Source organism: Pseudorasbora parva, chromosome 23, assembly GCF_024679245.1.
Source record: "Pseudorasbora parva isolate DD20220531a chromosome 23, ASM2467924v1, whole genome shotgun sequence".
Lineage (NCBI taxonomy): Eukaryota > Metazoa > Chordata > Actinopteri > Cypriniformes > Gobionidae > Pseudorasbora > Pseudorasbora parva.
Window position 1 is genome coordinate 5,552,344 of NC_090194.1, and position 26,565 is coordinate 5,578,908.

General features: G+C 38.6%; 3 protein-coding genes across 4 annotated transcripts in view; 2 read left to right on the top strand and 1 right to left on the bottom strand.

The window, feature by feature from the left end:
- Positions 1–21,967, top strand: part of cltca (clathrin, heavy chain a (Hc)) — a 40,899-nt gene extending 18,932 nt beyond the window's left edge. The window contains exons 7-31 of the mRNA XM_067433200.1: positions 3,431–3,628; positions 4,996–5,196; positions 6,522–6,674; positions 6,795–6,917; positions 7,414–7,551; positions 7,641–7,805; positions 8,677–8,857; positions 9,979–10,142; positions 12,616–12,741; positions 12,821–12,963; positions 13,311–13,545; positions 13,635–13,757; positions 14,632–14,777; positions 14,950–15,133; positions 15,228–15,420; positions 15,504–15,661; positions 16,278–16,550; positions 16,635–16,802; positions 17,071–17,220; positions 17,726–17,857; positions 17,943–18,053; positions 18,139–18,309; positions 18,393–18,614; positions 20,869–20,944; positions 21,043–21,967. Of these exons, the coding sequence (XP_067289301.1) occupies positions 3,431–3,628; positions 4,996–5,196; positions 6,522–6,674; positions 6,795–6,917; positions 7,414–7,551; positions 7,641–7,805; positions 8,677–8,857; positions 9,979–10,142; positions 12,616–12,741; positions 12,821–12,963; positions 13,311–13,545; positions 13,635–13,757; positions 14,632–14,777; positions 14,950–15,133; positions 15,228–15,420; positions 15,504–15,661; positions 16,278–16,550; positions 16,635–16,802; positions 17,071–17,220; positions 17,726–17,857; positions 17,943–18,053; positions 18,139–18,309; positions 18,393–18,614; positions 20,869–20,944; positions 21,043–21,179 (4,071 nt within the window). The 3' untranslated portion in view covers positions 21,180–21,967. The remainder of the gene's footprint in view (positions 1–3,430; positions 3,629–4,995; positions 5,197–6,521; positions 6,675–6,794; positions 6,918–7,413; positions 7,552–7,640; positions 7,806–8,676; positions 8,858–9,978; positions 10,143–12,615; positions 12,742–12,820; positions 12,964–13,310; positions 13,546–13,634; positions 13,758–14,631; positions 14,778–14,949; positions 15,134–15,227; positions 15,421–15,503; positions 15,662–16,277; positions 16,551–16,634; positions 16,803–17,070; positions 17,221–17,725; positions 17,858–17,942; positions 18,054–18,138; positions 18,310–18,392; positions 18,615–20,868; positions 20,945–21,042) is intronic.
- A 173-nt stretch (positions 21,968–22,140) lies between these two features.
- Positions 22,141–26,358, bottom strand: ptrh2 (peptidyl-tRNA hydrolase 2). 2 transcript variants are annotated; one of them, XM_067433212.1, is made up of 3 exons: positions 26,259–26,342; positions 24,908–24,952; positions 22,141–23,447 (listed from the first exon to the last, which is right to left on the bottom strand). In XM_067433212.1, the coding sequence occupies exons 2-3, from the start codon at positions 24,933–24,935 to the stop codon at positions 22,915–22,917; spliced, it is 561 nt and encodes a 186-aa protein (XP_067289313.1). In that variant the 5' UTR covers positions 24,936–24,952; positions 26,259–26,342; the 3' UTR covers positions 22,141–22,914. The 2 variants fall into 2 exon arrangements, with proteins under 2 accessions (XP_067289313.1, XP_067289314.1); XM_067433213.1 differs by lacking the exon at positions 24,908–24,952 and having other exon boundaries at positions 26,259–26,358.
- LOC137062328 (uncharacterized) overlaps positions 26,314–26,565 on the top strand; it is a 78,577-nt gene continuing 78,325 nt past the window's right edge. Inside the window, exon 1 of the mRNA XM_067433207.1 lies at positions 26,314–26,389. The gene's annotated coding sequence lies outside the window, so the exon portion shown is untranslated. The remainder of the gene's footprint in view (positions 26,390–26,565) is intronic.

Here is a 26,565-nt window from a genome sequence, read left to right on the forward strand (position 1 = left end):
CAGCTGATTACCCCAGAGGCAGAACATTTAATACCCTGTCTTACTGAGACACGGAAACCACCCATCCTCCCTCTACATGTTTCCCTCTATCTTTTTTCATTCCCTAGCTCAAAGTATTTCACCATCCGGAAATTTTCTCTTAACTTGCAGATCGAGGACACCATAGTTATTAGAAGCATCATGATGTTATAAATTAGGTCAGAACACATACATTTCTCCCCCCGTTCCAAATCCCAGAACGTTAATAAATACTCCGGTGTTCAGTATCTCTCAGGTGAGTCGACACTCCTGTCCAAAGGCTCTCCTTGGTCACAATGCTCCATTATGAGCTTGTTAATGGATCCCATGAACGGGTAAATAATTTTCCAGCCATGCTGGAGAAAGTCTTAAATTATGCAGCAGTTGACAGAAAGCCAATCCAAACTGTGTGACGCTGAACCTGAAGAGCACTGTTACCTTTTTCAATAATACAGAACCTCCACCTGGGTCAACCAACAATGCCATGCACAACATAACAAAGGTGAACGGCATACAGTTAGTGCATTGTTCGGCGAATAGACTGAAGGGTTGTGTGTTGTTTTAGCTTACAGTTGTTATTTTTTAGAGCGTTATGTAATTGGGTTACAATAAGTTTATCTATTATTTAACATGTTAGGGTTAGCAGTCTAGCGCATTATGGATGGATTCGTTAGAGTGAATTTCACACTGGAATAATTATCTGAATATGATTTATTTAAGTTTAGGTAAAGGAAAAGGTATGCAGATCTCTCTTCCTGTCTCCGTTTCCCCTGCTCATACTGGCATTCTCCATCTTCCTGTCCTCTGCACCTCTCAGCACTGCTGGGTGATGAAAAGTCAGGTTCTAACCAGCTGTGTCTGCACTCGTGAGCGGGGTGACCTTGAGAGAGAGAGCCTTCACTGAAAATAGCTGCGGAGAATGCAAGAGGGAGACAGGCTGAGAGAGAGAGAGAAAAAAAAGTGGCAGTTATCATGTGATCTTGCCGTGGGAGGCATTGACTGGCGTCCTAAATCCTTTTGCGTTAACAGAGGCGGAACCTGACCGCCAATAACAGTGTGCGTAGGGAGAATGCATCAGCTTCTGTGACATCACGTGTTGCCCTCCCTTTTCCTTCATTTATGCCTACTACACTGTAGTACTGAATTGGACTATTGTAGCATGACTCTCAATAAGTCAAATGTCTGGTCTGTCAACTTTAGCTGCTAGAAATGTCTGGAAAATAAATATTTTATGTAATAGAATTTTTTTTTTGCGCTCACTACCCATTTTCCTGCGTTACAGCATTATACAATTAAATTTTTAAATATTTATGCTTATTAATAGTATGAACAATGATGAATAATACAGGTTTCTTCGTTTTGGCATTATGAATACACAATGATTGTTGTTGGTATTGTTCATTTATTGATTTGTTTATTATGCCAAAAAATAGAAAAGGATTTAGAATAGAAATATATATATTTTTTATAATTATAATCATCCTCATCAGAAAGTATATAAACTATATATATATATATATATATATATATATATATATATATATATATATATATATAATATAAAATGTGCGAGTTACAAATAAAATATATTATTATTATTAATATTATATTAAATAATTCAAAACGATGTAATGTGAGTTTTGTGTATATTAAGCAAACTGAAATGGATATCTTGTTCGTTTGAGAACAGAGATACTGGGATGTCCTCCGTGCAGATGTTTGAGTTTGGCCTCCTCATCAGGAATCACTCATTATTACTATTATCATCTCCTCAGGCCTTGGGCTTTTATTGACGTCAATGCAGCGTTCTTCCCTGTTGGCCACTGCAGCCTCTGTCTATCGTGCGCACACGCACGCACACACACACAAATGTAATCTCTCATTCACTTGCCCTCTCCTTTTCTTTCTCTCTCACTGCCTCTTTGTGGAGGAAAGCTGATAGACACAATGAGCTGCTCTATTTTTACTCCTCTCTTTAGTGTCTCTGCCTCCCTCCATCTCTGGGTGAGCTGACCCATATTGTTGGGGGTGGACCGTGCGGGTTTAGGCAGAGAGTGATGTGCATCCATGCAGAATAACGGCTGTGACTTTGACCTGCTGATGCTGATCTAGAACACAGAGTAGCGTACAAACACTTACGACATGCAGCAGATATACAGTGCGCACTATAACACCTTTTTGTTCACGGGGAAATAGTCCTGGACAGATTAATTTAAAATTTGTCTAGAATTAATTAAAAAACTTGCCCTCACTTGTCTAGTCTAATCTGTGTTCATGCAAGTATAGTTTTGCATTAAACACCATAAATCTGTTTTACTGGCGTCTATGTCACTGTTTTAACCTAGTACAGTAGCTAAAGGAATTGTCCTTTCAGTACTGTACTGAAATATGGCTGAATGTTGTGCTTTGATGGGATTTTGGCAACTTTAATGTGTCGTGTGCCAAACAGCTACAGTAATAATGTCAAACTTTATTAGCGTCTCTCAAACAACCACCTGGCTGGTCAGTAATTCTTAGAGGTTTTTTTATTAGTAGCATGTTTTATTCGGGAAAAAAAAGATATAAGACGCTTGATCAAAGTAGTTACTTGGTTGAAAGAAGACTCCCTCCACGTCTCAATGCACTCCTGCATCTGATTGGGTTACATACTCGAGACGAGCATCAGTATGCACCTTTGCTTCAGTGCAAGGAGGTCAGCTGATAAGAGGTGTTATGTTTTCTCATTAAGGGTCATTGAAAGGGGATATTACACAACAGATCAGTTGTGCTCTGTGTGTGTGTGATGGATTTTCCAGCTGCTTTTATGCAGGTAAACATGACCTGAATAAAAATGGTCAAGTTTGCAATATTGCAGTGAGTTTGATAACTGTCAAAAGTCTGCTCTTTATAGAAACCTGATGTAATTCGACACTATAAGTTTTTATTTATTTATAGGAATAACACTATAAGGCTTAAAATATTATAGTTGTTAATTGTTAGAATTGAAATGTTTAGAGGTACAAACAGTTTGGGAACTGGGAATGTCCCTGAACTTCCTGTTTGTTCTTCCTTCCTGGTGCTGGATTATAAACTCTGTTGAGAAAATTTGACAAATATAATTTAAAATAGGGAAAATGTAACATTTTGTTACTATTGTTATTGTTATTAATGAAGAAATTGAAAGTGGATTAAAGCTTTTGGCAGAAACAAACAAAATAAACATCATAAAAATAATGACAAATTAGAGCGTGTCTCAGTATTACATGTGTTAGTGTTGTAAATTCTTATCTTTTCCTGGTCCGTTTCTCTATATGTACCAGAAATGTGGTCTAAAAGATTGTCTCACCTTACTGTACATCCGTGCAAATGAAAATTACTAATTGCAAATATAAATAACACACTCTGTTACTTTATTGTGTGTATGTTTTCTTAGGTGTTGTCAGTGTGTGTTGAGGAGGAGAACATCATCCAGTACATCACCAATGTGCTGCAGAATCCAGACCTGGCTTTGAGAATGGCGGTCCGGAATAATCTGGCAGGAGCAGAAGAGCTGTTCGCCCGCAAGTTTAACAACCTTTTTGCTGCAGGGAGCTACTCAGAGGCTGCTAAAGTGGCTGCTAACGCTCCTAAGGTGAGGAGAGCTGAATATTCTTGTAAAATATTATTTAATAATAATGTCATCATAATATAAATTAAATATAAATAATTAACTTGTTTATTTATTTGTTTGTTATTATTAAATGTATACTTTGTTGTTCTTAGTATTATTAATTATATTATTAATTTATTAATTATATAACTATATGTTAAAGGTGGCTTTTTTTCATTTCATACTGTTGTCTGAGGTCAACTAATGATGTTTGTGTGGTTTTTACATTCAAAAACATCATTAATAAGTAATAGGCTATTTTCTATCCTGGTTTTGAGCATTGACCGTAAAAAAATATGGACGACTAGACATCATCCGTTTCCGCTTGCCAGATTTAAAGCTTTTGAGGCGGCCTGCACAGCGCTGACATCTTGGGACCGAGTCTGCGCAGTAGAGATTTCGGGATAGGAGATGCGCAGTAGAGAGCAGGAAGTACTGCTGCGATATTGAAAGCCCGCCCACACTCTCGCAGATGCAGAACAATAAATTATGTTTGTGTGAAATAAACAGTTATGGAAATGTAGAAATGAGGCGCGAAAGCTTCAGTATCTGAGAGGGATACTGCAGGCTTGGTTTTGAGGCTCTCTTCTGAACGTGGGGTTCTGATGGGCGTTGCCGCACTGGAGACTTGGAAGTAAGCCCACGGCTAGGATTGGAGAAGATTTGCATATTTAATTAGCTTCAGCTCCGCTGTCATATCTGTGCCCCAGTGTCAGTTCACATGAGGGAGAGATTATTTTGAAAGCGGCAACTGCAACTTTCACAATTATTTATTTCTCATCCACCCTCGATTGTATTACATGGCCCGCACCTGCAGGATCAGTTGATATAAGCGCAAACTGTGTGCACGCCCAGATCAAGAAAGAGGTTTGGTTTAGTACAGCCCCACGACTTATACTATTACATATATAAAAAAGAAACTTTGATCACATATGTGTGTTGCACCATTCCTGTCGGATCCAATATAGAAGGCACAACATTTGTGTCTGCAAATCCAGCACTTGAGGCTTGTTTACAAACGATTCCAGAGTGAAATGAAGCGAACACACAAATGGTCTTCCCCACGTGAGCTGGAACTTCATTAAAAATAAATTAAGTATCACACATTCCTAATATTATGATCTGAAGGAGGCTTATGCAGCCTCCTTCATTTTTGCTTACAATAATATTATGTCATTATATAATATTATAAATTAAATTAATGTATTTAAACATATATAGTTATATAATTTATATAATAAAAGACTATTCGCTTGATTCAACAATTGTAATGATTAGGCTATAATATATGCATGCATTTGCTATATTTGCTCGCTGACCCACTTCTCTTCATGTCTTCTTTATCTCAGGGTATACTTCGCACCCCTGACACCATCCGCCGGTTCCAGAGCGTCCCGGCCCAGCCTGGCCAGACGTCCCCACTGCTGCAGTATTTCGGAATCCTGCTGGACCAGGGCCAACTCAACAAGTTTGAGTCTTTGGAGCTGTGCAGACCTGTCCTTCAGCAGGGCCGCAAACAACTGCTGGAGAAATGGCTGAAGGAGGACAAGGTATGTGGAGGAGGTCGCAGGGGAGATGGGTTATCTCCACACACACCCACAAGAGCCTCTTCCTCTGTACATGTGTTTGTGTGAGACGCGCAGGGAACAGGGTGTGCTCTTCGCATGTTTTTTTTTTCTTTTCCACAAACAGAAAGAATGCCTCCATATTTTTGTGACAAAGAATGGGTCTGTGTAAAAACAGACTGTGTTGATTGTGAGTGGCTGTTTGTGTGTGAATGTGTGTGTCTGTTATCTAAGATGTTTGCTTTAGATGTGATGTCATGTGTTTGTTATGTGGGGCGAGGGGTGTTTGGGTTTTTTCCTTCTAAAGCCCAGAAGAGGAAAGTCTTGGGATTCATTCCAGCTTGTTTTTTTACAATCCACACTCAAAATAACTAAAAATGTTCTTTCTCATAGTCTCAACAAGTAACATCTCTTGGTTTATTGATTGTACTGACGTGATTTGTTGTTCCACGACCATGTTTATTTGGAGAGTCGAGGACCATGATCCTTTGCTCAGTCCTGAAATACATGTTAATGGAATAAATGAGCACACTAAACCAAATAAAGATATCCTCAACATTCAATTCAACCTTACAATTGAGCCTTATATGTCACCGTTTAAACTTTTTGTGTCAGTAGGATTTTTGTAAAGGAAATTGATACTTGATTGATTTTACAGCAAGAACTTGTAGTGACATTACAAGACTTTTATAATGTTACAAAGGATTTATAGCAGAGATGCTGTGCTCTTGAACTGTCCGTGTGACACAAAAGCTGTACCACAAAGAAACATATTAAGCAACTCAGCTCTTTTCAACACTAATAATAATAAATGTTGCTTGAGAAGCAAATCAGAAGAATGATTTCTGAAGGATTATTTGACACTGAAGTGATGATGTAATGATGCTGAAAATTCAGTTTTTCCATCACAAGAGTAAATTACATTTTAAAATATATTTAAATACAGCCAACATTAACAAATCTTACAAACCCCAAACAATATCCAATAAAAATTAATTTGTTATATAAAACACCTTTATTAATTTATGCATATTTTACACATTCATGTTGTTTTATAAACTAGCAATCATTAAACTGACTCATGTACGCTAAAATATACTTATCATATTCATTTCCATTCAGACATAACTGAAAAATGGTTCAAGTTCTAAATCACAAGCGAGGTCAACCATTTTGTGAACCCTTTGTGTTATTCATTTAAAAAAAGAATCAATTCTTAAGAATCAAATGCATGTGAATCGAGCAACACCGCACTCTTAAATTGTGCTTTTAATGTGTTTTTAACCTTTGTGAAATTCTGTTCTCTTCAGCTTGAATGTTCAGAGGAGTTGGGTGACCTGGTGAAGTCTGTGGACCCCACTCTTGCTCTCAGTGTCTATCTGAGGGCCAACGTACCCAACAAAGTCATTCAGTGTTTCGCGGAAACTGGACAGTTCCCTAAGATCGTTCTGTACGCCAAAAAGGTATGATGGAAGATCAGTCTATTTTGAGCCTAAATAGAGAATTGAATGAATTGAAATCGAAATATGGGCTCAAATTAAATAAGTTTGAAAACGCATTAAAACTTCATTTGGTGATTATAGGTGGGCTACACTCCAGACTGGATCTTCCTGCTGAGGAATGTGATGCGGATCAGTCCGGATCAGGGTTTGCAGTTCGCTCAGATGCTTGTTCAGGACGAGGAACCGCTGGCTGACATCACGCAGGTCAGGAATGAAGGAGGAGAGGAGAGGAAAGTGGGAGGTTGAGAAGAAAGGAACAAAAGGAGAATTTGAAATGATTTCGAGAAACTCCCTGTTTGTTACGACTCTTTTAAATTAACTTTTTAAAGAAGCACTGCTTCGCCTGTGCTTTCCCACAATATAGTTCCAAGCCAATATCTTCCCAGGAAATCGCCTAGTCTAAATCTGCCTTGCAATTTGTACTTATTGTGAATATGCAGGCCACAAGAAGTAATTAGGTGGGGGGTGGCGGGATCACTTTTAGTCGGGACATGCTAGCTGGCAACATAGGATTCCATTCATTATGCTAAGCTAAGCTAGCGGCGACCCTGCCAAACTAAAACAATGCATGCACTGAGACAAAAATGCATTTGCCCACATATCTAAATGTACGAAAGAGGTTGAATAAGCCCTATTTCTAAAAACGTTCCTTTAATGAACTCGGAAGGACGTTCACTTACAAGCTGCGTTTTTCTTCCAGATCGTTGACGTGTTCATGGAATATAACCTGGTGCAGCAGTGCACGTCCTTCCTTTTGGATGCTCTGAAAAACAACCGTCCATCAGAAGGACCACTGCAGACCCGTCTGCTGGAGATGAACCTGATGCATGCACCACAGGTACACAATGCAGAAGAACATACTAAAAAGCATCTTGAAACACTTAATGTCATTGCATTACTCTTTTCAAGCACAATGATCTCTTGCAGGTTGCAGATGCCATCCTAGGAAACCAGATGTTCACAAACTACGATCGTGCCCATATTGCCCAGCTGTGTGAGAAGGCAGGGCTTCTTCAGAGAGCTTTGGAGCACTATACTGACCTGTACGACATCAAACGAGCTGTCGTACACACGCACCTGCTCAACCCGGAGGTACCCAACAAGTGTTGACACTTTATTCATGCAGAATAGCGGTGTAAATCGTCACTGGTCTCACGATTCAATAAGATTATGATTATCTTGTCAACGATTTGATTCAATATCATGATGCATCACGTTTCGCAGCATCCTCGATTATCATTATAACAGAACATGGCTACATTTTCATCAATTAATACAAGCAGAGATATATATGAACTTTTTTTAATTTGACCTGCTCCAAAAAAGTAAACTTCCTGAACATAGCCAACATCCAACAACTTAAGTCTGAACACCGCAGATGACAGGCTCATTTAGAACTAATAAAAGTAAATAGGCTACTAAAAGTGCATGAAATCGTCAAGTAGTGTACTTAAGTTACAATAAAACTCACACATACTTGCACACAATGGCGAGAACACACACTCACTTACGCACACAGACGCATACACTCGTGCGCAAACACGCTTGCATGCACATGCTGTAAATGTTAAAATGGTGGGTGCAATTTTTACAATAACACTCACACATACTCGCACACAATTGCAAGAACACACACTCACGTACGCACACAGATGCATACACTCGTGCCCAAACACGCTTGCATGCACATGCTGTAAATGTAAAAATTGTGGCAATTTTTACTACTCAATTTTGTGTTTTGCCTCCCTCTGCCATTGCATGTGCGAGAAGCACTTATGCGACGAATGACGTCATAGAAATGTCAGTAGTCTATAATCGATTATAATCTATTACGTCATCGATGCCGAATCGTCTAGGTCTGCATCACAATGTAACGATTAATTTCAACACCCCTATTGCCGAATAAAAGTATGTCCAGCTTTTTTAATTCTGTCTCTTCATTTTTCTCTGTTAATGTCTGCAGTGGCTGGTGAACTACTTTGGCTCTCTGTCAGTGGAGGACTCTGTGGAGTGTCTGAGAGCCATGCTATCTGCTAACATCAGGCAGAACCTGCAGATCTGTGTCCAGGTGGCCTCCAAGTATCACGAGCAGCTGACTACCCAGTCCCTCACAGAGCTTTTCGAGTCTTTCAAGAGTTTTGAGGGTAAGAACATCCCTTCATTACTTCTGTTTTATGATCTGGTGTCACAGGAAAGTTCAACCACTTTGAGTGGAGAATCTAGAAATATCAGGGAATGTTAAAGTTTGTGAAATTATTCTAGATTTTTCTTTTTTATATTTTTATATTTTGTATATAAAGGAAAATTTCACCCAAAAATTTACATTTTCTCATAATTTACCCTTAAGCCATCCGAGGCATATATGACTCTTTCATACGAACACACTCAGAGTTATATTAAGCAATATCCTGGCTCGTCCCAGCATTAGAAATGCCATTGAACAGTCCCCCCCCCACCCACCGAAAGCACAAAAACGATTAGAGTCAGTTTAATTTAAATCTTTTCAATGCACAAATCGGTTAGCGAATATCTAAAAAAAATAATCCTTATCCAATAATCAAAAACAACTGTAAGGTTCGTAAAGTTCATTCAAAAGCAATAAGAGTGAAAAGTGTTGGATAAACCCATGAATCCCAAATATGAATCCCACCTAGAGTTTACATTGCCCATGTAGTTTCATTTGATACATCTGGCTGGCCTAGCACTTCTGTTGGCAGGCCGTGCCAGAAAATCACTCTTGAGTGTCTTTGAACTTGTATCTAAACACTCGTGGTCACTCTGCTAGTTGGCTTTCATAGTGCAGACACAATTCGACTGGTATCTTGGCCGTATAATGGCTTTGTTCTGTGTGTGGAGCAGCATGTAGCCTTCCGTTCTGGGCTAAGTAGGACAAAAGGTTTGGCAATCAGCAGACAGCAGCACAGGGCCTGCGGCCACCCACAATTCCTCAGGCTTTTCACATGACAGCAAGAGAAGAGTGCTTTTGACAAGAAGCTAGATTTTTATGGAAATTCAATGCTCATGCAAATGTAGAGGTCTGATTAGTAATTTAAAGGGTTAGTGCACCCTGTCATCATTTACTCGCCCTCATGACGTTCCAAACCCTTTTGACTTTCCTCTATGGAACATAAAATATTTGAAAGGACAAAAGGCACCATAAAAATATCACACAAAATCTGCATATAGAAAATGTGTAGATCAAACCGCAAGCAGACGTCTGTCTAGTAAAAGTCAAGCGTCATTTATTGTTCTGTGCTGGATGCAGGTCTGTTCTACTTCCTTGGCTCAATTGTGAACTTCAGCCAGGACCCAGAGGTGCATTTCAAATACATCCAGGCCGCATGCAAGACGGGCCAAATCAAAGAGGTGGAGCGGATCTGTCGGGAAAGCAACTGCTACGACCCTGAACGTGTCAAGAACTTTCTCAAGGTACTGCCAAGACTCTGTCAGTAAAACCCGTCTAGAAATGATCCATAGCCGACCGCAAAAAGCACATTATATTCTCTAGTTTCTCATCTGTTAAAACTCTTTCCATCTTTTCCCCTCATTACATTTCCTGTTTTGTTCTCTTCTACTGATCTGTCTTTTTTCATTTATGTGCAAGCTATTTGCAATTTCAGAGGCAAGCAGTTTATATTTGCACAAAAAATCAACTTTTTTTTTTAACGGAAATGTGTGTTTGATTTGGCATTTTATGGTAAAGGAGAATTTAATGCTAGTTCTGTTAATTCTATTAACAGCATTTGTGGCATAATGTCAGTTTCCACAGAATTAAACACAAATTGTGGTTACAGTAAGAGGCTTGAAATATAAATAGTATTTATATTACATGTATACACAAAATCAAGCCACAAGATTTAAACCTAAATGTTTAGAAATTAAGCTCTTTCAACAGCATTTGTGGAATAATGTTGATTAGCACATAAAATATTTTAGTAACAAATATTTTCATTTGTTAGCAGTAGAAAACTACATTAGTTAACATAAACTAACAATGAAAAATACTTATATCTACATTTACTAATACTTTCTTAAAATCACAATTGTATCTTTTAAAATTAATGAATTGTGAAGTAACATGAACAAACAATAAACAAATATTTATATATATAGGCTTTTGCAACATTCTAAATGTCTATACTGTAACTTGATAAATTTAATGCACCCCTGCTAAATAAATATATTAATATTATTTATGATTTTATAATTTCTTTTATAAGTTCTTTCCCCCAAAAAAATTATAAAATCAAATTATTACTGATCCAAAACATTTAATTGGTAGTACAATGTTACAAAAGCTTTTTATTTCAGATAAATACTGTTCTTTTAAACTTAATATTTATCAAAGAATCCTAAAAAAAAACATTTCCACAACTGTTTCAACTGATAATATCCATAAATGTTTCTGAGCAGTAAAGCATCATATTAGAATGATTTCTAAAGGATCATGTGACATGTTATGAAATTAAATAAACTTAAGCACAATAAGATTGAGCATTAATATCTTGCAAATTTGAGGGTGTCGTATTCTCTTTAAAAATAAATAAATAAACCCATTTAGATGAGGCAGCCATGTTCCTGTAGTTTTCTAGTTTTAGGGAGTTGATCTCACTCTTTAATCCTCACGGTGGCTGTTGTTATCTCCTGTGCTTTACCCTGTACTTTTGGGATGGTCAGGACTTGAATCAGGTAAATTCATCCTAAGTACTACAAGACTCCCTTTACTTTATTCCCTACTCTTTTCTTTTGTCATCCCTTGTTTTCTTCTAATGGTCAGTTGAAGGATTAATACTGGGATTGGTGTGTGCGACGCACATACAGGGAGGTTTCGAAAAGCATTGACTGCTGGGAACAACCCTTTCACTGCCTGAACTCGAGTCCTCCCCTGATGATCATAGCGAGTGACCGGGCTGAGATTGAGTTTGTGGTTCTGTGGTAGTGTGTTGATGTGTGTTTGGCTGTGGTTGATTTGTGGTGATCATGTTCTGCAGAAATGGAAGCCTTGGGTCTTTTTCAGAATCTATTCCACTAGAGTCAGACCATATAAATTTGACCTCACAGTTGGACTCTGCCATGCCAGCTTCAAAGGGTGGATCCGGAGAGCCACGTTTTGTGGAATGATTTTGAGACTTGCTTGAGTTTAAAATAGTCTTTGATGCAAGTCTTCGGTCTCTGTAAATGTTTGTAGACAAGCTTCATGTTTTGAAGGTTGTGGAGGTCGATTGTGATGTTTCTGTGGAGTGGTTTGTACAATCCCAGTTCATTAATCCAGTATGTGTTGTAAACTGCACTGTGTGGCAGAAGAATAGTTACATGTTATAGCCAGCAGGGGGAGCAAAGCTGCCACATCAACCTGAGATGATTCAAGCCTGTGTTCAGTTATAGACCTCCTTTTTAGACCACTAACCACTTAATTCTTTAAAAAACATATTTTGTGGACTACTCAGTTACCTTCTAATCTTGTTTATAACATGTTTTTATTGCTTAAGCATTTTTTTTATTATATTATGAATTATTTCATAATATTTTTATATAACTCGTTTTATTACTTATTACGGGTTTTTTTTCTCTTTAGTTTTTTTATAGAGCTATTTTTTTTTTAAATCATGAATAACTTAGTAGATTTTTGTAGAACTTATCATTTTCAGTCATTGTTGTATTGTTTAAGCAAATACAGTCAAATCTGTTTCATAAGCTTTGTCATCCATATACATTTTGAAGTTGTGTCAAATTAAGTCTCGTACTGTATGTTTTGCATTAAATTTCATTTTATTGATGTCACTCTTAAACTTTATAAATCACCTGGAGTTATTTGCAGATTTGACTGTATTACTGAACACATGCCTTGTGTCTGTCTGACATCTGATGTCATCTTCTCGTTTCCCCATCGTTTGACTGACAGGAAGCTAAACTCACTGACCAGCTGCCTCTCATCATCGTGTGCGATCGCTTCGACTTTGTCCATGATCTCGTCCTCTACCTGTACCGAAACAGCCTGCAGAAGTACATCGAAATCTACGTGCAGAAGGTGAGAAACCGTTTGTTACTCGTCGTAGCCTCTGTAGTCAAGTAATGAACAAAAACTAAATGTTGATTTGTACATGTAGGTGAACCCGAGCCGTCTGCCAGTGGTGATCGGTGGGCTCCTCGACGTTGACTGCTCCGAGGACGTCATCAAGAACCTGATCCTGGTTGTGCGGGGCCAGTTTTCCACCGATGAGCTGGTGGCAGAGGTTGAGAAGAGAAACAGGTATGAACAGTATAGAACCGTAAGATCTCGAAAGAAAGCGTTTGAGAGCATGATGTTATGCTATCTTGGATTCAGAACTATTCCAGGATGCTTCTGTTTATTTTTGGTGATGTTTAATCATTTGTTTGTGTACATCATAAGAGTTTCCAGATGAAATTTTGATTGCACAAGTAAACAAAGAAAACAAACAGCAGTAGCTGTTCTGATTGTTTAACAATAGTGCTTGCAGTTGCAATATGGTGTTTATAGTCATTTTGTGAGGGGGAAAAAATGACTTCAACATTGTAAGGATGTCTGGGGGCGAAAATAAATTATATGATAGCTTCAAATTTTTCTTTCTTTTGCAGACTGAAGCTGTTGCTGCCATGGCTGGAGTCTCGTATCCATGAGGGCTGTGAGGAGCCAGCTACCCACAATGCCCTGGCCAAGATCTACATAGACAGCAACAACAACCCAGAACGCTTCCTGCGAGAGAACCCGTACTACGACAGCCGTGTAGTGGGGAAATACTGCGAGAAAAGAGACCCTCACCTGGCCTGTGTGGCCTACGAGAGAGGACAATGTGACCAGGAGCTCATAAACGTTAGTAATGCTAAATCAGTTTTAAGCCTGTTCAAACCAAGTTCTGTGCAGCCAAACAATTTGAAGTATCTTAATGCTTTTCTCCACAGGTCTGCAATGAAAACTCTCTGTTCAAGAGTTTGTCCCGGTACTTGGTGCGCCGCAGAGACCCGGAGCTCTGGGCCAGTGTGCTTCTGGAGACCAACCCCTTTAGGAGGCCTCTTATTGACCAGGTACACATACATAAATGTGTGCCATTCATCTCTCACAATACATAAACATGGCTCGTACAGGAACTGGAAGTGCAAGATTGTTACATTTTATTAATTGCACATTAATATTGGGTGAAATAGTTTAGTCTATTTTAAATGGATACAATTTATGTTATCAACTTTGCTGTATTGAATGAATTGCAAAAAAAAAAAAAAAAAACACCATTCATTTCCCCACTTAGTTTATTGCAATGCATTCTGGGATTCCCTAATCATAATTAAGCTACCTTCTGTTTTTCTCTACTTTGAGAAGTATGCATTACTTTTATTTAGCGAGGGAGAAGCATGCGTTACTTTTATTGATCAAATTAAATTGATCAATATTGACAGTTAAGACAAACAAAAATTTAGATTTTAAATAAATGCTGTTTTTAACTTTCTCTTCATCATATAATTCTAATATTATTCGGCACAAATGTTTTCAGCATTGATGATAATGTTTCTTGAGCACCAAATCAGCATATTAGAATGATTTCTCATCATTTGACACTGAAGACGTGTAATGATGCTGAAAATTCAGCTTTGCATCACCAGAATAAATGACATTTTAAAATATATTAAAATCCAAAAAGTTAAGATTGTAAAAATATATTACAACATTAGTTTTTACTGTATCGTTAATCAAATAAATGCAATCTTAGTGAACATAAGAGACTTTTAAACAAACATTTAAAACATATTACCCACCACAAACTTAGTGTAGCCACTGTTTTAGATGTGTGGTTTATACTCAACACAAATTATGAGCAATGCATGTCTCAACATCTCTGATTCTCTTTTGACCTCCTTGTATGTTTTTGGAATGTGCTGGCGTTCAAGTTATTTGTGTCTTTAGGTGGTGCAGACAGCCCTGTCAGAGACTCAGGACCCAGAGGAGGTGTCCGTCACAGTGAAGGCCTTCATGACTGCTGACCTGCCCAATGAACTCATTGAGTTGCTGGAAAAGATCGTCTTGGACAACTCGGTCTTCAGTGAACACAGGTGCATAAGCCCAAACACATTACAACATATAAACAACTGGAACAGGGCTTGTTTGTGTGTTTTCTGACTTTTACAGACATTAAATTCCTTGCCCAAACAGTCTTGTGCAAAGTTTGAATGCAAATTAATATTTCATTCTGATCTCGTTTAAATAATCCTCATCTGTTCCCAGAAACCTGCAGAACCTGCTCATCCTAACAGCCATCAAAGCGGACCGAACCCGCGTCATGGAATACATCAACCGCCTGGACAATTATGACGCTCCAGACATTGCTAACATTGCCATCAGCAGCGAGCTGTTCGAGGAGGCCTTTGCTATCTTTAGGAAGTTTGATGTCAACACCTCTGCGGTGCAGGTATATGGTTGAACCATACTCGGTAAATCTCTCAGCGGCCCTCGTTCTTTGAATAGCAGATATGGAAAGAGCTGATGTTTCCTGTCCTCTTCAGGTTCTGATTGAGCACATCAGTAATCTGGACCGGGCGTATGAGTTTGCAGAGCGCTGTAATGAACCTGCGGTGTGGAGTCAGCTGGCTAAGGCTCAGCTGCAAAAGGGTCTTGTTAAAGAGTCCATTGACTCCTACATCAAGGCTGATGACCCTTCAGCTTACATGGAAGTTGTTCAGGCTGCTGACCAGAGTGGTATGGCATCTTCGGTCTCTAGTTCTAGATAATAAATCATTTTCCCTCTGATTCTGTATTCACAACTGTTTTTCCTGGCAAAGGTAACTGGGAGGACCTGGTGAAGTTTTTGCAGATGGCCAGAAAGAAGGCCAGAGAGTCGTATGTGGAGACGGAGCTGATCTTCGCACTGGCCAAAACCAACCGTCTCGCTGAACTGGAGGAGTTTATAAATGGACCCAATAATGCACACATCCAGCAGGTAATGCACAGTTGCTTTTTTATGAATCGCTAATTCAATCTTATGTGCAATAACAGTGTTATTACATATATTAGTATTACTGGCTGCACTTTATTTTAAGGTGTTATTGTTACAGTGTAATTGTATATTTAAGTACTGAGTAATAATATTAATAAACTGCATGTGCTTACTATAAGGTAAGATTAGGATTAGGGTTTGGTTGAGGGTCATTGTAATTATGCATAATTTACTGTTATTACTACAGTAAGTACATGCAACATGTAACAAGGACACTTTAAAGTAAACTGTTACTGTATTATTTTTACACTATTACACCATTTATTCATATTTTGAATTAGCTTTTATTTCGTATATTTTTAGTTTTCATTTTAGTGCATTTGTTTTAGTTTTCTAAATATTTTTATTCAGTTTTAATTTATTTTAGTTTGTCATTTTAGTACATAAACTCGCCAGGGTAGCATTTCTAAGATTTTCAGTAGTTTTACAAAAGGTTTAATAGTTTTAATTTTATTTCACTCTGGTTATTAAGAGATGATTGAAAGAGCATGTCTATATTTTTAGCTAAGACAAACGAAGCATTGCATTTGAAGGTCACTTGCTTTACTATCTCTCACAGGTTGGAGATCGCTGCTACGATGAGAAGATGTACGAGGCAGCCAAACTTCTGTACAATAACGTCTCCAATTTCGGCCGCTTGGCTTCTACGTTGGTCCACTTGGGCGAGTATCAGGCCGCCGTGGACGGCGCCCGTAAGGCTAACAGCACTCGCACTTGGAAGGAGGTGTGCTTTGCTTGTGTGGACGGGAAGGAGTTCAGATTGGCTCAGATGTGTGGCCTTCACATCGTGGTCCATGCCGATGAACTAGAAGAGCTCATCAACTATTACCAGGCAAGTTTTAACCCTACAAGAAAGAACATTCAGCAACTAACAGAGCTGATCCAATTGATTATTGTTTTAAAATGCTCTCTGTAGGACCGTGGTTACTTCGAGGAGCTGATCACCATGCTGGAGGCGGCGCTGGGGTTGGAGCGCGCTCACATGGGCATGTTCACAGAGCTGGCCATCCTCTACTCTAAATTCAAACCTCAGAAGATGAGGGAGCACCTGGAACTCTTCTGGTCCAGAGTCAACATCCCCAAGGTACACAGCAGTACTAAAGATGATTGTTATTTCAGATGTTGGTTTGTAACACTCCTCTTTTTTTTGTTTTAAGTGTGCCTCACTCAGTTCTGTTAAACAGCAGGAGTTTGTTGATTTTTTTTCTTCCATCTCTTATCCCCCTCCAGCTATAATTTAATTCAGCATGTCATCTGATATTCTCTGAAGGGATGATCTTGCTGTCATCATCTGCGACGCACAAATGTTACAAAGTCTGTCTCCTTCACTTCTTGATATCTTTCTCTTTCAGGTCCTGAGGGCCGCAGAGCAGGCTCACCTGTGGGCGGAGCTTGTTTTCCTCTACGACAAGTATGAAGAGTTTGACAATGCCATCATCACCATGATGAGCCATCCTACAGACGCCTGGAAAGAGGGACAATTCAAGGACATCATCACCAAGGTAAGGTTCAACTGCTTTCATATATAGATGAATACACTACCAAATAACTTCTTTTGTGTTCAGATTTAGTTAAACATATTAAATTTGGTTTCGTTAACTGTAATAAAGCTGAAATATAAACATGAATTAAATATTTATTTGTCAACCTGAAAGTAATTTTTTTTAACATTTACATTATAGTGCATTATATAATTGGTATTAATTATAATTAATTACATAAATTAAATTAAGACATAAATTATCAATGTTGCCTTGGCTGCTAATTTAAATAAAATAAATTATATTTTTGAAGTTCTAAAATAATTACAACTAAAATAAAAATAAATTAAAGCTAAATAAATAAATAAAAACATACTAATAAAATGACAAAAGCACCTAAAATGACTAAAAATGTAAAGTTAAAATAAAAGCTAATTAATAAATACTATACTAGTATATAAACAATACTAAAATAACAGCAGGAAATGAATTGAATAACAGTGACCATGTTTCTTGTCTTGTTTAGGTGGCCAACGTTGAACTATACTACAAAGCAATCCAGTTTTATCTCGAGTTCAAGCCCTTGTTACTGAACGACCTGCTCATAGTTCTTTCTCCAAGATTGGATCACTCACGAGCCGTCAACTTCTTCAACAAGGTAAAGCAATTCAAGAAAGTTAGTGAACTTTCAACTTCAATGCCTCTTTAAGATCAGGTAAAACAGGCGTTTTTCATTTCTTCAGGTTAAGCAGCTTCCTCTCGTTAAGCCTTACCTGCGATCAGTACAAAACCACAACAACAAGTCTGTCAATGAAGCACTTAACAACCTCTTCATCTCAGAGGAAGACTATCAGGTACAAACAACTTCCTAAAGCACTTTTCTGAAAATCATTGAACCGTTATAATGGCTCATCTGCTGTTGAACTATCCCGTCCGCAGGCGCTCAGGACATCTATAGATGCATACGATAACTTTGACAACATCTCGCTGGCCCAGCGTCTGGAGAAGCATGAGCTGATTGAGTTCAGGAGAATCGCTGCTTACCTCTTCAAAGGCAACAACAGATGGAAGCAGAGTGTGGAGCTGTGCAAGAAAGACAAACTCTACAAGGTGAGGTGGACGGCAGGGTTGTTATCTCAGTTCTGCTGTTTGTAAATCTGATTGATAACAGCTACGCATGTTCTTCTACCCAGGATGCCATGCAGTATGCATCTGAGTCGAAGGACACGGAGCTGGCCGAGGAGCTGCTGCAGTGGTTCCTTCAGGAGGATAAGAAGGAGTGTTTTGCCGCCTGCCTCTTCACCTGCTACGACTTGCTCAGGCCTGATGTGGTGCTGGAGACGGCGTGGAGGCACAACATCATGGACTTTGCCATGCCTTACTTCATCCAGGTGATGAGGGAATACCTCAGCAAGGTAAGGAAGGGCTTCTACCAGGGCTCGAAATAAGCAATGGCCAGTAAAAGAGTATGTCTGGCTAGTTGAATGGCCAATCACTGGAATGCGCGGGCCAGTAATTGGCTATCCGCAAAAGCAATACAAACGTCATACCCAGTGGCGCGAAGAGATGTTACTTGCGGTTTTTTTATTAAGTATTAAAATGGCAAAGAACTACGAGGCTGATAAGAGGAAAATCAAGAGAATCCAGCGTATGGTGAAGTTAATAAACACTGCTTACTAGGGCTGGGACAACGCAATCAACGCAAAAAATACGTCGACGCAAAATATGCGCGTCGATTCGTCAGACTCAAAATAAAGATGGCGGTGCCGAAGAGTAGTAGCAACCATAGATGTACATAATAAAGTATATTATGTAATTAAGTATATTATTTATTATGTATATCTATGGTAGCAACACGAGTGGCTCCTCAGACTTTCAGAAGTCCAAGGCTTGCGGGTTGGCCACAGTCTATGGGGTTGGCGCGCGGTGCGCACGGAGCATCACAGGCATGCGCGCACGCGTTTTGTTGTCACGGCTACATAAACAAATTTCTGCACACAGGAAGACAGATGTTTTGATAATATTTGATGTATTTTAATCACAAAAACAAACGTTTGCATCAAGTGAAAGCATCGGACACATTGGCTACGTTACCTACATAATAAGCTGTTTTAAATTTAAAATGTTCAATGTGTAATCGCGCTGATGTGACCGAGGGTATCCATCCTCTAAGTGAGCAGTTTCATCCCAGGACTATTCCGGTTTTAAACGGAATATTGAGGCCCATAATGCACTCTACATGTAACTTTTTTCACTGTCATGCCGCGGATGCGCTTGGCGTTTCTGTTGCGGGTCAGCCACGGGGCTGTGTGGTGTTTTCTCTGCCTTTGCACACTAGAAGCATGTCTGACGCGGCGCTGCTGCTGCTGCTATTGATGCGGAGGGAAGCCCTATTCCTAATGTTAAACATAAATAGCCTACTGATACAGCAAAGAAAACGTTGGGAGTAGCCACATATCTATGGTATTGACGGCAAAATAGGCTACAGAATATTTCGTTCTGTATTGACAGTTGCAATATTTCAAAATCGATAATTGACGTTTTTTATTATTACAATTAGGCCTATATCTGCATTTATGTAAACCTACAGACTTTCAAACATGAAAATGTAATTTAATAATATGTATTCGTGTCAAAATGATATATAAACATCTTTTCCTATTCTATTTTGCCTGGAGACGCTCCCAACACGCGTGAAAAATAGGCGCTCTTCTATTTCCAGCATGCACGCGTTTTCCGCGCGTCACAGTCAGTGTGCAGAACCTGTTAACATGGGAGCCGAAACAAAAACGGACACGCCACGCAGCCGAGACGCTCACGCTTGCAGTGTGTCCCTGGATTTGATTAACCAACTTGTTGATATTTAATCGATGGGCATAGCCTGGCTGAGTTGCATACATAGAAAAATCGTATAATATGTTTCTTTGTTGTAGGTTAATACTTATTTATTTGTGTGTGTGTGTGTGTGTAGCCTACTTTATGTTTTCAAGGTTTTATTGAATGCATTGCTCTTGTATAGTCTTACTTTGGAATTTTAAGAGCAATAAACATATATTGCAATGTTAAGGAATTAGTTTTTTCATTCAGATAATTAAGTCAACATGTATAAATTGCTATTAGGCAATTAATGGGGAGATAATCGGTAATCGAATCGTAACCGAATCGGACAGGAAAAATGAATCGTTAGATTAATCGATGCATCGAAAAAAATAATCGCTAGATTAATCGTTTAAAAAATAATCGTTTATCCCAGCCCTACTGCTTACCATACTGTGAAGAGTGAGCTCCCATTTACTGCATATGAGAGATCGTTCGTGATTTAAAATGAATTAGATCCCGCTTTATATAGTGTCCTTAACTACTATGTACTTGATGTGTTCATTTTCTATTGCAAAGACACTTTTTTCCTGTTTTGAGTTTGGTTGTATGGGTTGGTGTAAGGGAAGGGTCAACAGTGTAATTTTTGATGTAAATGTAGAAAATAATTTTAAAAAATATATGTACACACTAAGTGCGTTGTATCAAATGATTCATTTAAATGTTAATAGTTAAAGCCACTTAATATAAAGCTGGACCATTAATTATTTACATTTTTATGAGTAACTATTCCTAGTCCTCAACAGAAATGAACACGCACAGACTGAACACTTATTTCTCTCATGTTCTTAGGTGGACAAGCTGGAGACCTCCGAGTCCTTGAGGAAAGAGGAGGAGCAGGCGACGGAGACTCAACCCATTGTTTATGGTAAAACATTAAAGAAGGGCATTGCAATAGAAACTGACTTTCTGTTTTTTTTTTTTTATGGATTTTAATTCATTTTCTCACATTCTCCCATTGCACAGGCACACCTCAGCTCATGCTGACAGCAGGCCCCAGTGTGGCCGTCCCCCCGCAGCAGCCTTACGGCTACGGGTACACAGCAGCGCCTGGCTACCCGCCGGCTCCTCAGGCCCAGCCAGGTTTCGGTTACGGCATGTAAGGACCTCCCAGTTTCCTGCTCGCCCCTCTTCCTGCTGCCGCTCGGTTCGGTCCAGCATCTCCACGGATCTCTCTCCCTCAGTCCTCCACCAGTCCGACTCTATTACTTTGCGCTCACAACGAGGGATTCGAGCAAATGTTATTCTTTTACTTTACCTTTTTTAAAATGATCGTTTTTGTTTATTGTGTTTTCTTTATACCATCATGAAGGACTTTATTTCTATATTGTCAAAGATTTCATTGAGAATTATTTTTTTTCACATTCCAAATATCTACTAGATTTAATTTCCTGTCAATTTTATCTGTCAGTTTAAAGGGGAATGGTGTCTACAATGAGGAGACTTGTGGGAGATGCAAGTCGGTTTAATTAAAATAAGACAGAAAAAATCTGATTTGCACTCCGTAGTCAGAGAAAAACAACTAATGTATCATTTTGATGTGTGTGAGCAGCTTGTTCAGTCTGTCTGCATTTAACTATTGTATATTCCAGGAAAGAAAAGAAAATCGAGGAAAACGTGTGACTACCGCCTCCACAAACAAACACTACTCAACACCGGTAATTCAGTGCGGGTGTGTGGCTCTCGATGTATCTATGAAAAAAGGTTGTTTTAAATGCGTAAAGACATGTTCATACAGCAACTGTAAACCTTTTCCCTGACCTATGCAGGTTCTTCAGTACCTTTTTGTTTTCCATATGAAAAACAAACTTTTGTTGTGCAGTAACACGTGCTCATTGTGTGGGACCATCCATTTGAGGAGGGATAATGATTAAAAATATATATAAATATATATGCGGCTCTCCACACCTGTGTGTATTTTACTAACCTTACCTCTCTTGTGCTGCAGCGTGTGTGTGTGTGTGTGTGTGCGTATGTGTGTATGCTATTGTTGTGATGTTTAGGTCACTGTACGGCACCGAAGTGAGACTAGAAAGCCAGTTTATCCTGCCAGTTATTCCAAAAGTCAGTTTACCCTTTATTTGTAAAGCAGAGAAATCACAAATGGGTAATTTGGTTTAAGAAAGATTTAAACTAACTCAGTGTGTGTCCTGTACTCAGTTCTCACTGAGTTGAGATGAATCATAGATATACACGTATATTGTAGAGATCTGATTGTGCACAAAGAGAATGAGATTTCCCTTCCCCTTCCCCTCCAGATTACCATATAAATAAAGGCTTCTTGTTTATCAAGAAAAATCTGGTCTAACCGCAGTTTCATGTGCCATGTATTCTTTTTGTATTTCCTCCCCTTCATACTCACTGGACAGTTTGATTCAGATGCGCATAACGGAAATGCAGCTTTAAGATGGGAACTCGTGGCTCGATCACATGTAAATAAAAATGTAAATACTCTCGTCTGATTTAGCAAGCAGCCAGTTTGACATAAATCCAGTGTTTAAATCGAAACGCTTGCAGATCATTTTAGCAATGTGCAATTGAATAAGGAACGGGTCATTTTTGCATCAAAGTTTAACAAACAAAAGTCCTTTGTGGGTATGAGGGGGTGATTAATATGATAAAAATGAGATCCCCAAATAACATTTTCTGTACATAAACGTATGGCAAAACAAATGTACTCGTATGTTCAATGATGGAACGGGTGAACTGTTCACTTAAAATAAATGGTTAAACCTATAAATCAACGTGTCATTAGGTTCTCCACTCATTTTGATCCTATAAAAAAAAAAATGTCTAAGAACTGGTCAAACCTGTCCCGTCTTATTTTAATAGTGTTATTCAGTATAGTTTCAAGTGTCCTGTCACTTTGTCAACAAGATCAGCTGGTCCAGGCCCCACGCCAAGAACCGTCCGGGACCCTGGTGCAATTTGGGTTCTTCCAGCATCTTGGATTAAGCTGACCGGAAGTCCGACCTCTTTGGCGTGGGTCAGCAGCTCCAGCAGACAGTCCTCGTCTGGAGCCTTGACTACCACTTTGGGCTGGCCGCAGTACTCCCACTGTTTCAGGAGCTCTGGGTTTCTGCGCTGGACCTGCTTGTAGGCGGACACGGCAGCGTGAGAGCACTGAGCCGCTGCTTTACCTTTGCCCATCTTCAGATCAGTTCGGACCACCAGAATCATTTTGAACTCTCCGCTCTCACCCATCACGCTGGCCTCGCTGCCAGCACCGCCGCTGTTTCCTAACGCCGCCATCATGCCGCGGGATGATCTGCCAAAGCGGCCACTGAGGTGCCATCCGAGGCAGAGCCCGCAGCCCACACCTGCCAGTATACCCAGAGTGACTGGCCCATACAGAGAGTCCATCATCATACCTATCGAAGAATAGTGATTAGTCGAGTTGGGTAAGTTACTCAAAAAATAAAGTCAGTGTAATTATATTACCCTTATCCTTCCCCTTTGACAAAACTTTTGTGTGTTCATCTGAGTGGTCCAAGACCCTAGGACTTTGGTCGCACTTGAACCATGAATTAACTAAAACAATTAAAAGATTCGAGGAGTTTTGTGGTTGAAATTTAAAATGGTAACACTTTCTTCCCTCACAGGTAAATTTGACCCAATTAGATATTATTGGAATGTGATGATTGCTTCAGTACGCATATAAAAACCTAAAAATGCTTAAATTTTACCAAAAAATTATTTTATAATGTATTGTCTACATATGTGCATCTCAATCAAGCGGCAACCTCCCCCAGTTTCTGTTGAAGCCAATACGGAAGTAATTTAAACTCAATTCAAGGGCCCACAATCTCATTAAGCCCCATGTTAAAATGGCCAACTTTACAGAACATGAAGGAAAAAAATGTTTAGTCTGGTACAAATTGTGGTTTTGGTCTATACGACTAATTCTGCCCTTCATGACAACTGAAGGGGGGAATTTTTTACATAACTCATTCGTTTACGCATAATTAAGAGTGTGGTTACTTTGATTGACAGGTGGATAGCCATTTATCAGCTGTCTGTTAGTTATCACCTCAACTCCACCCACATCCCGCCTCTTTGCCCATTTTCTGTTATCCAGGTGTGGCGCTGACAAGATGGCCACAGCCAGTTCGTCTCTACGCTTCAAAACGGCTAATAGAAATCCTATGGGTGACATCATGGACACTACGTCCATATTTCGTATACAGTCTCTATGATCTGAATGTATACTGAAGAGAAACTGACTTTAGGACCTAGCGGAACAGCTCATTTGCTCCATAAAGGCCATCTAGTGGCAAGTCATGAAAACATCATGCTATATATTTTTCAAAAGAGGTCAGCAGAGACACCCAATAAGATTTTTAGCTGAATTAAAAAGGTTAAGCATGAAATTGTGTTATTTTAAATTTCAGTTGAAAGAATGTGTTTTAAATAAATGACTATTAATTTATTGATCAAATCTAGTAATTTAAAGGTAAATAAAATAAAAATATTAAGTATAATTTTAAGCCGTTGGGTCATTTTGACCTGCAAGGGAAGGATGAGGGTTAAACGTATTGCATTACTTTATAAATATCATAACCTCACCTCACCCAGTTAAACAACACAAGGATATACATGGAACTGCTCTTAATTCTTTAAAAATATATAAGAAGCTGTGCACATTTTTCTTGAACTGACTAAAGTATTTAAATGGTGAAAGTTACATAAAACATACATTTTAACATTAGATGGTAGGATCCATACAGTATTTGATGCAATTACATCAGAAGTAACAGTAATCCCTTACTTTACTTTTTCAAGGGAAAATTAAATTACAGTAATGAATTACTTAGAACTGTTAAACCCTTACCCAACACTGGTGATTGGTCATATAACATCAATGCAGTTCTCTCCCCTTGCAAAAAAAATATCATGGTAAACCATAGTAAAAAAAAAAAAAAATGCTACTACAGTAAAACCATTAATGGCATTAAAGAGCATATTGCAGGTTAGAAACTCCAGTGAGTCAGTGTATAGAAAAATAATGTCTTTCAAATATACTTGTAAATACGCTAATAAGGCTTTTTGAGTCGTTTTTGTGAGAGAATTTTACTTCCACATCTAAAAAAAATGTGCAAACCGGAAGTGACATAAGGAGAGGGAGTGAATATCAACGATAGGAAAACAATGGATCGCAATAACAGTTCGGACGCTGAGGAAATTATAAATGTTTATTAATACTCATATGGCAGACCACAGCCATAATTATGACACACAATAAGGGACAGGCCAGGATTAGACAGAACAACGAGATTAATTGAATTGTGTGAGGAAAACCAGTGGAAAACAGAGCAGGTGAGAGAGTCGGCTCATAACGTTATATGCTAACACTCTGCTCAGATTACAATACTTTACAGATAATTATCATGTATCAGGCAATCGCAAAGCTTGTATTGGTCATCTAGGAGTATTGATACCAATAACAGAAACTAATAATAAGTTCAGACCATCTGGCTTAAGTCACACTCGCCGTTCACATTAAACGTTAAAGCCGGGCGCGGGGTGTAACGTTATAAGGTGCTGAAAGATAACAGAAGGATTCTGAAAACACTGTATGGAGGAAAACATTCATTTATTATGGCTTTATATTAGCAATAACTATTACAAAAGTTTTAGACGTTTAACATTGTAAGGGAATGTAATAATAGTTACATGATTAATGGGTCGATCCTGAATGCAAATAAATAAATAAAAAGTCACACATGACGTAATAAGAAGCCAGTTTGACATGAATCCAGTGTTTAAATCAGAATTTTCACAGAATTGAACATTAGCATTGAGGTGCAATTGATAGGGTAAAAAGAGCGTATCAAAATTAAACTATACGAAAGTGTATGGAGGAAATCCATGTCTTAGTGACACTAATTGTTAATGTGGTATTTTAGAGGAAACTACGGTAAAAAATTTTAAAGATATGTTAAAATACGCATTGAATCAAATTAAAATAAATAACTGTGATACTAATATTCTATAAATCGAATCACTTTTTGCGCATATATCACCAGTGCCATTCGTACATGGCAAATCATGCTGGCAATATAGCCGGCAAAAATAATAATCTAAACGGTTTCATTTAAACTGCCCTTATACTAGTATACTAACAAGTGCTGGTGAGACTGTTCAGATTAAATGTATTTAAGAACATTTTAAATCGGACTCACCAGCAATCAAAATGATTCAGCAACCAAGTTTCCTGCTAAACTCCACGAGCCGCTTCTTTCAACCCGACGCTGGTTGATGACGTCATGAGTTTAAAGAAACCGCGGAAAACAGACACGTTCATTTCAGTCAGGTTTTTATGATGTGAATTTTATCATTTTCAATGAATATTGTAGTGCGGGTGACTTTATTTCACACATATTTTAAAGTGACTTGATTTTTCTGGATTATTAGAAAGGAAATATATATGCTCTCACTAGGCTTGAAATGTGTTTTGTCTTGTTTGGCCATTTATGCCCATGACATTGT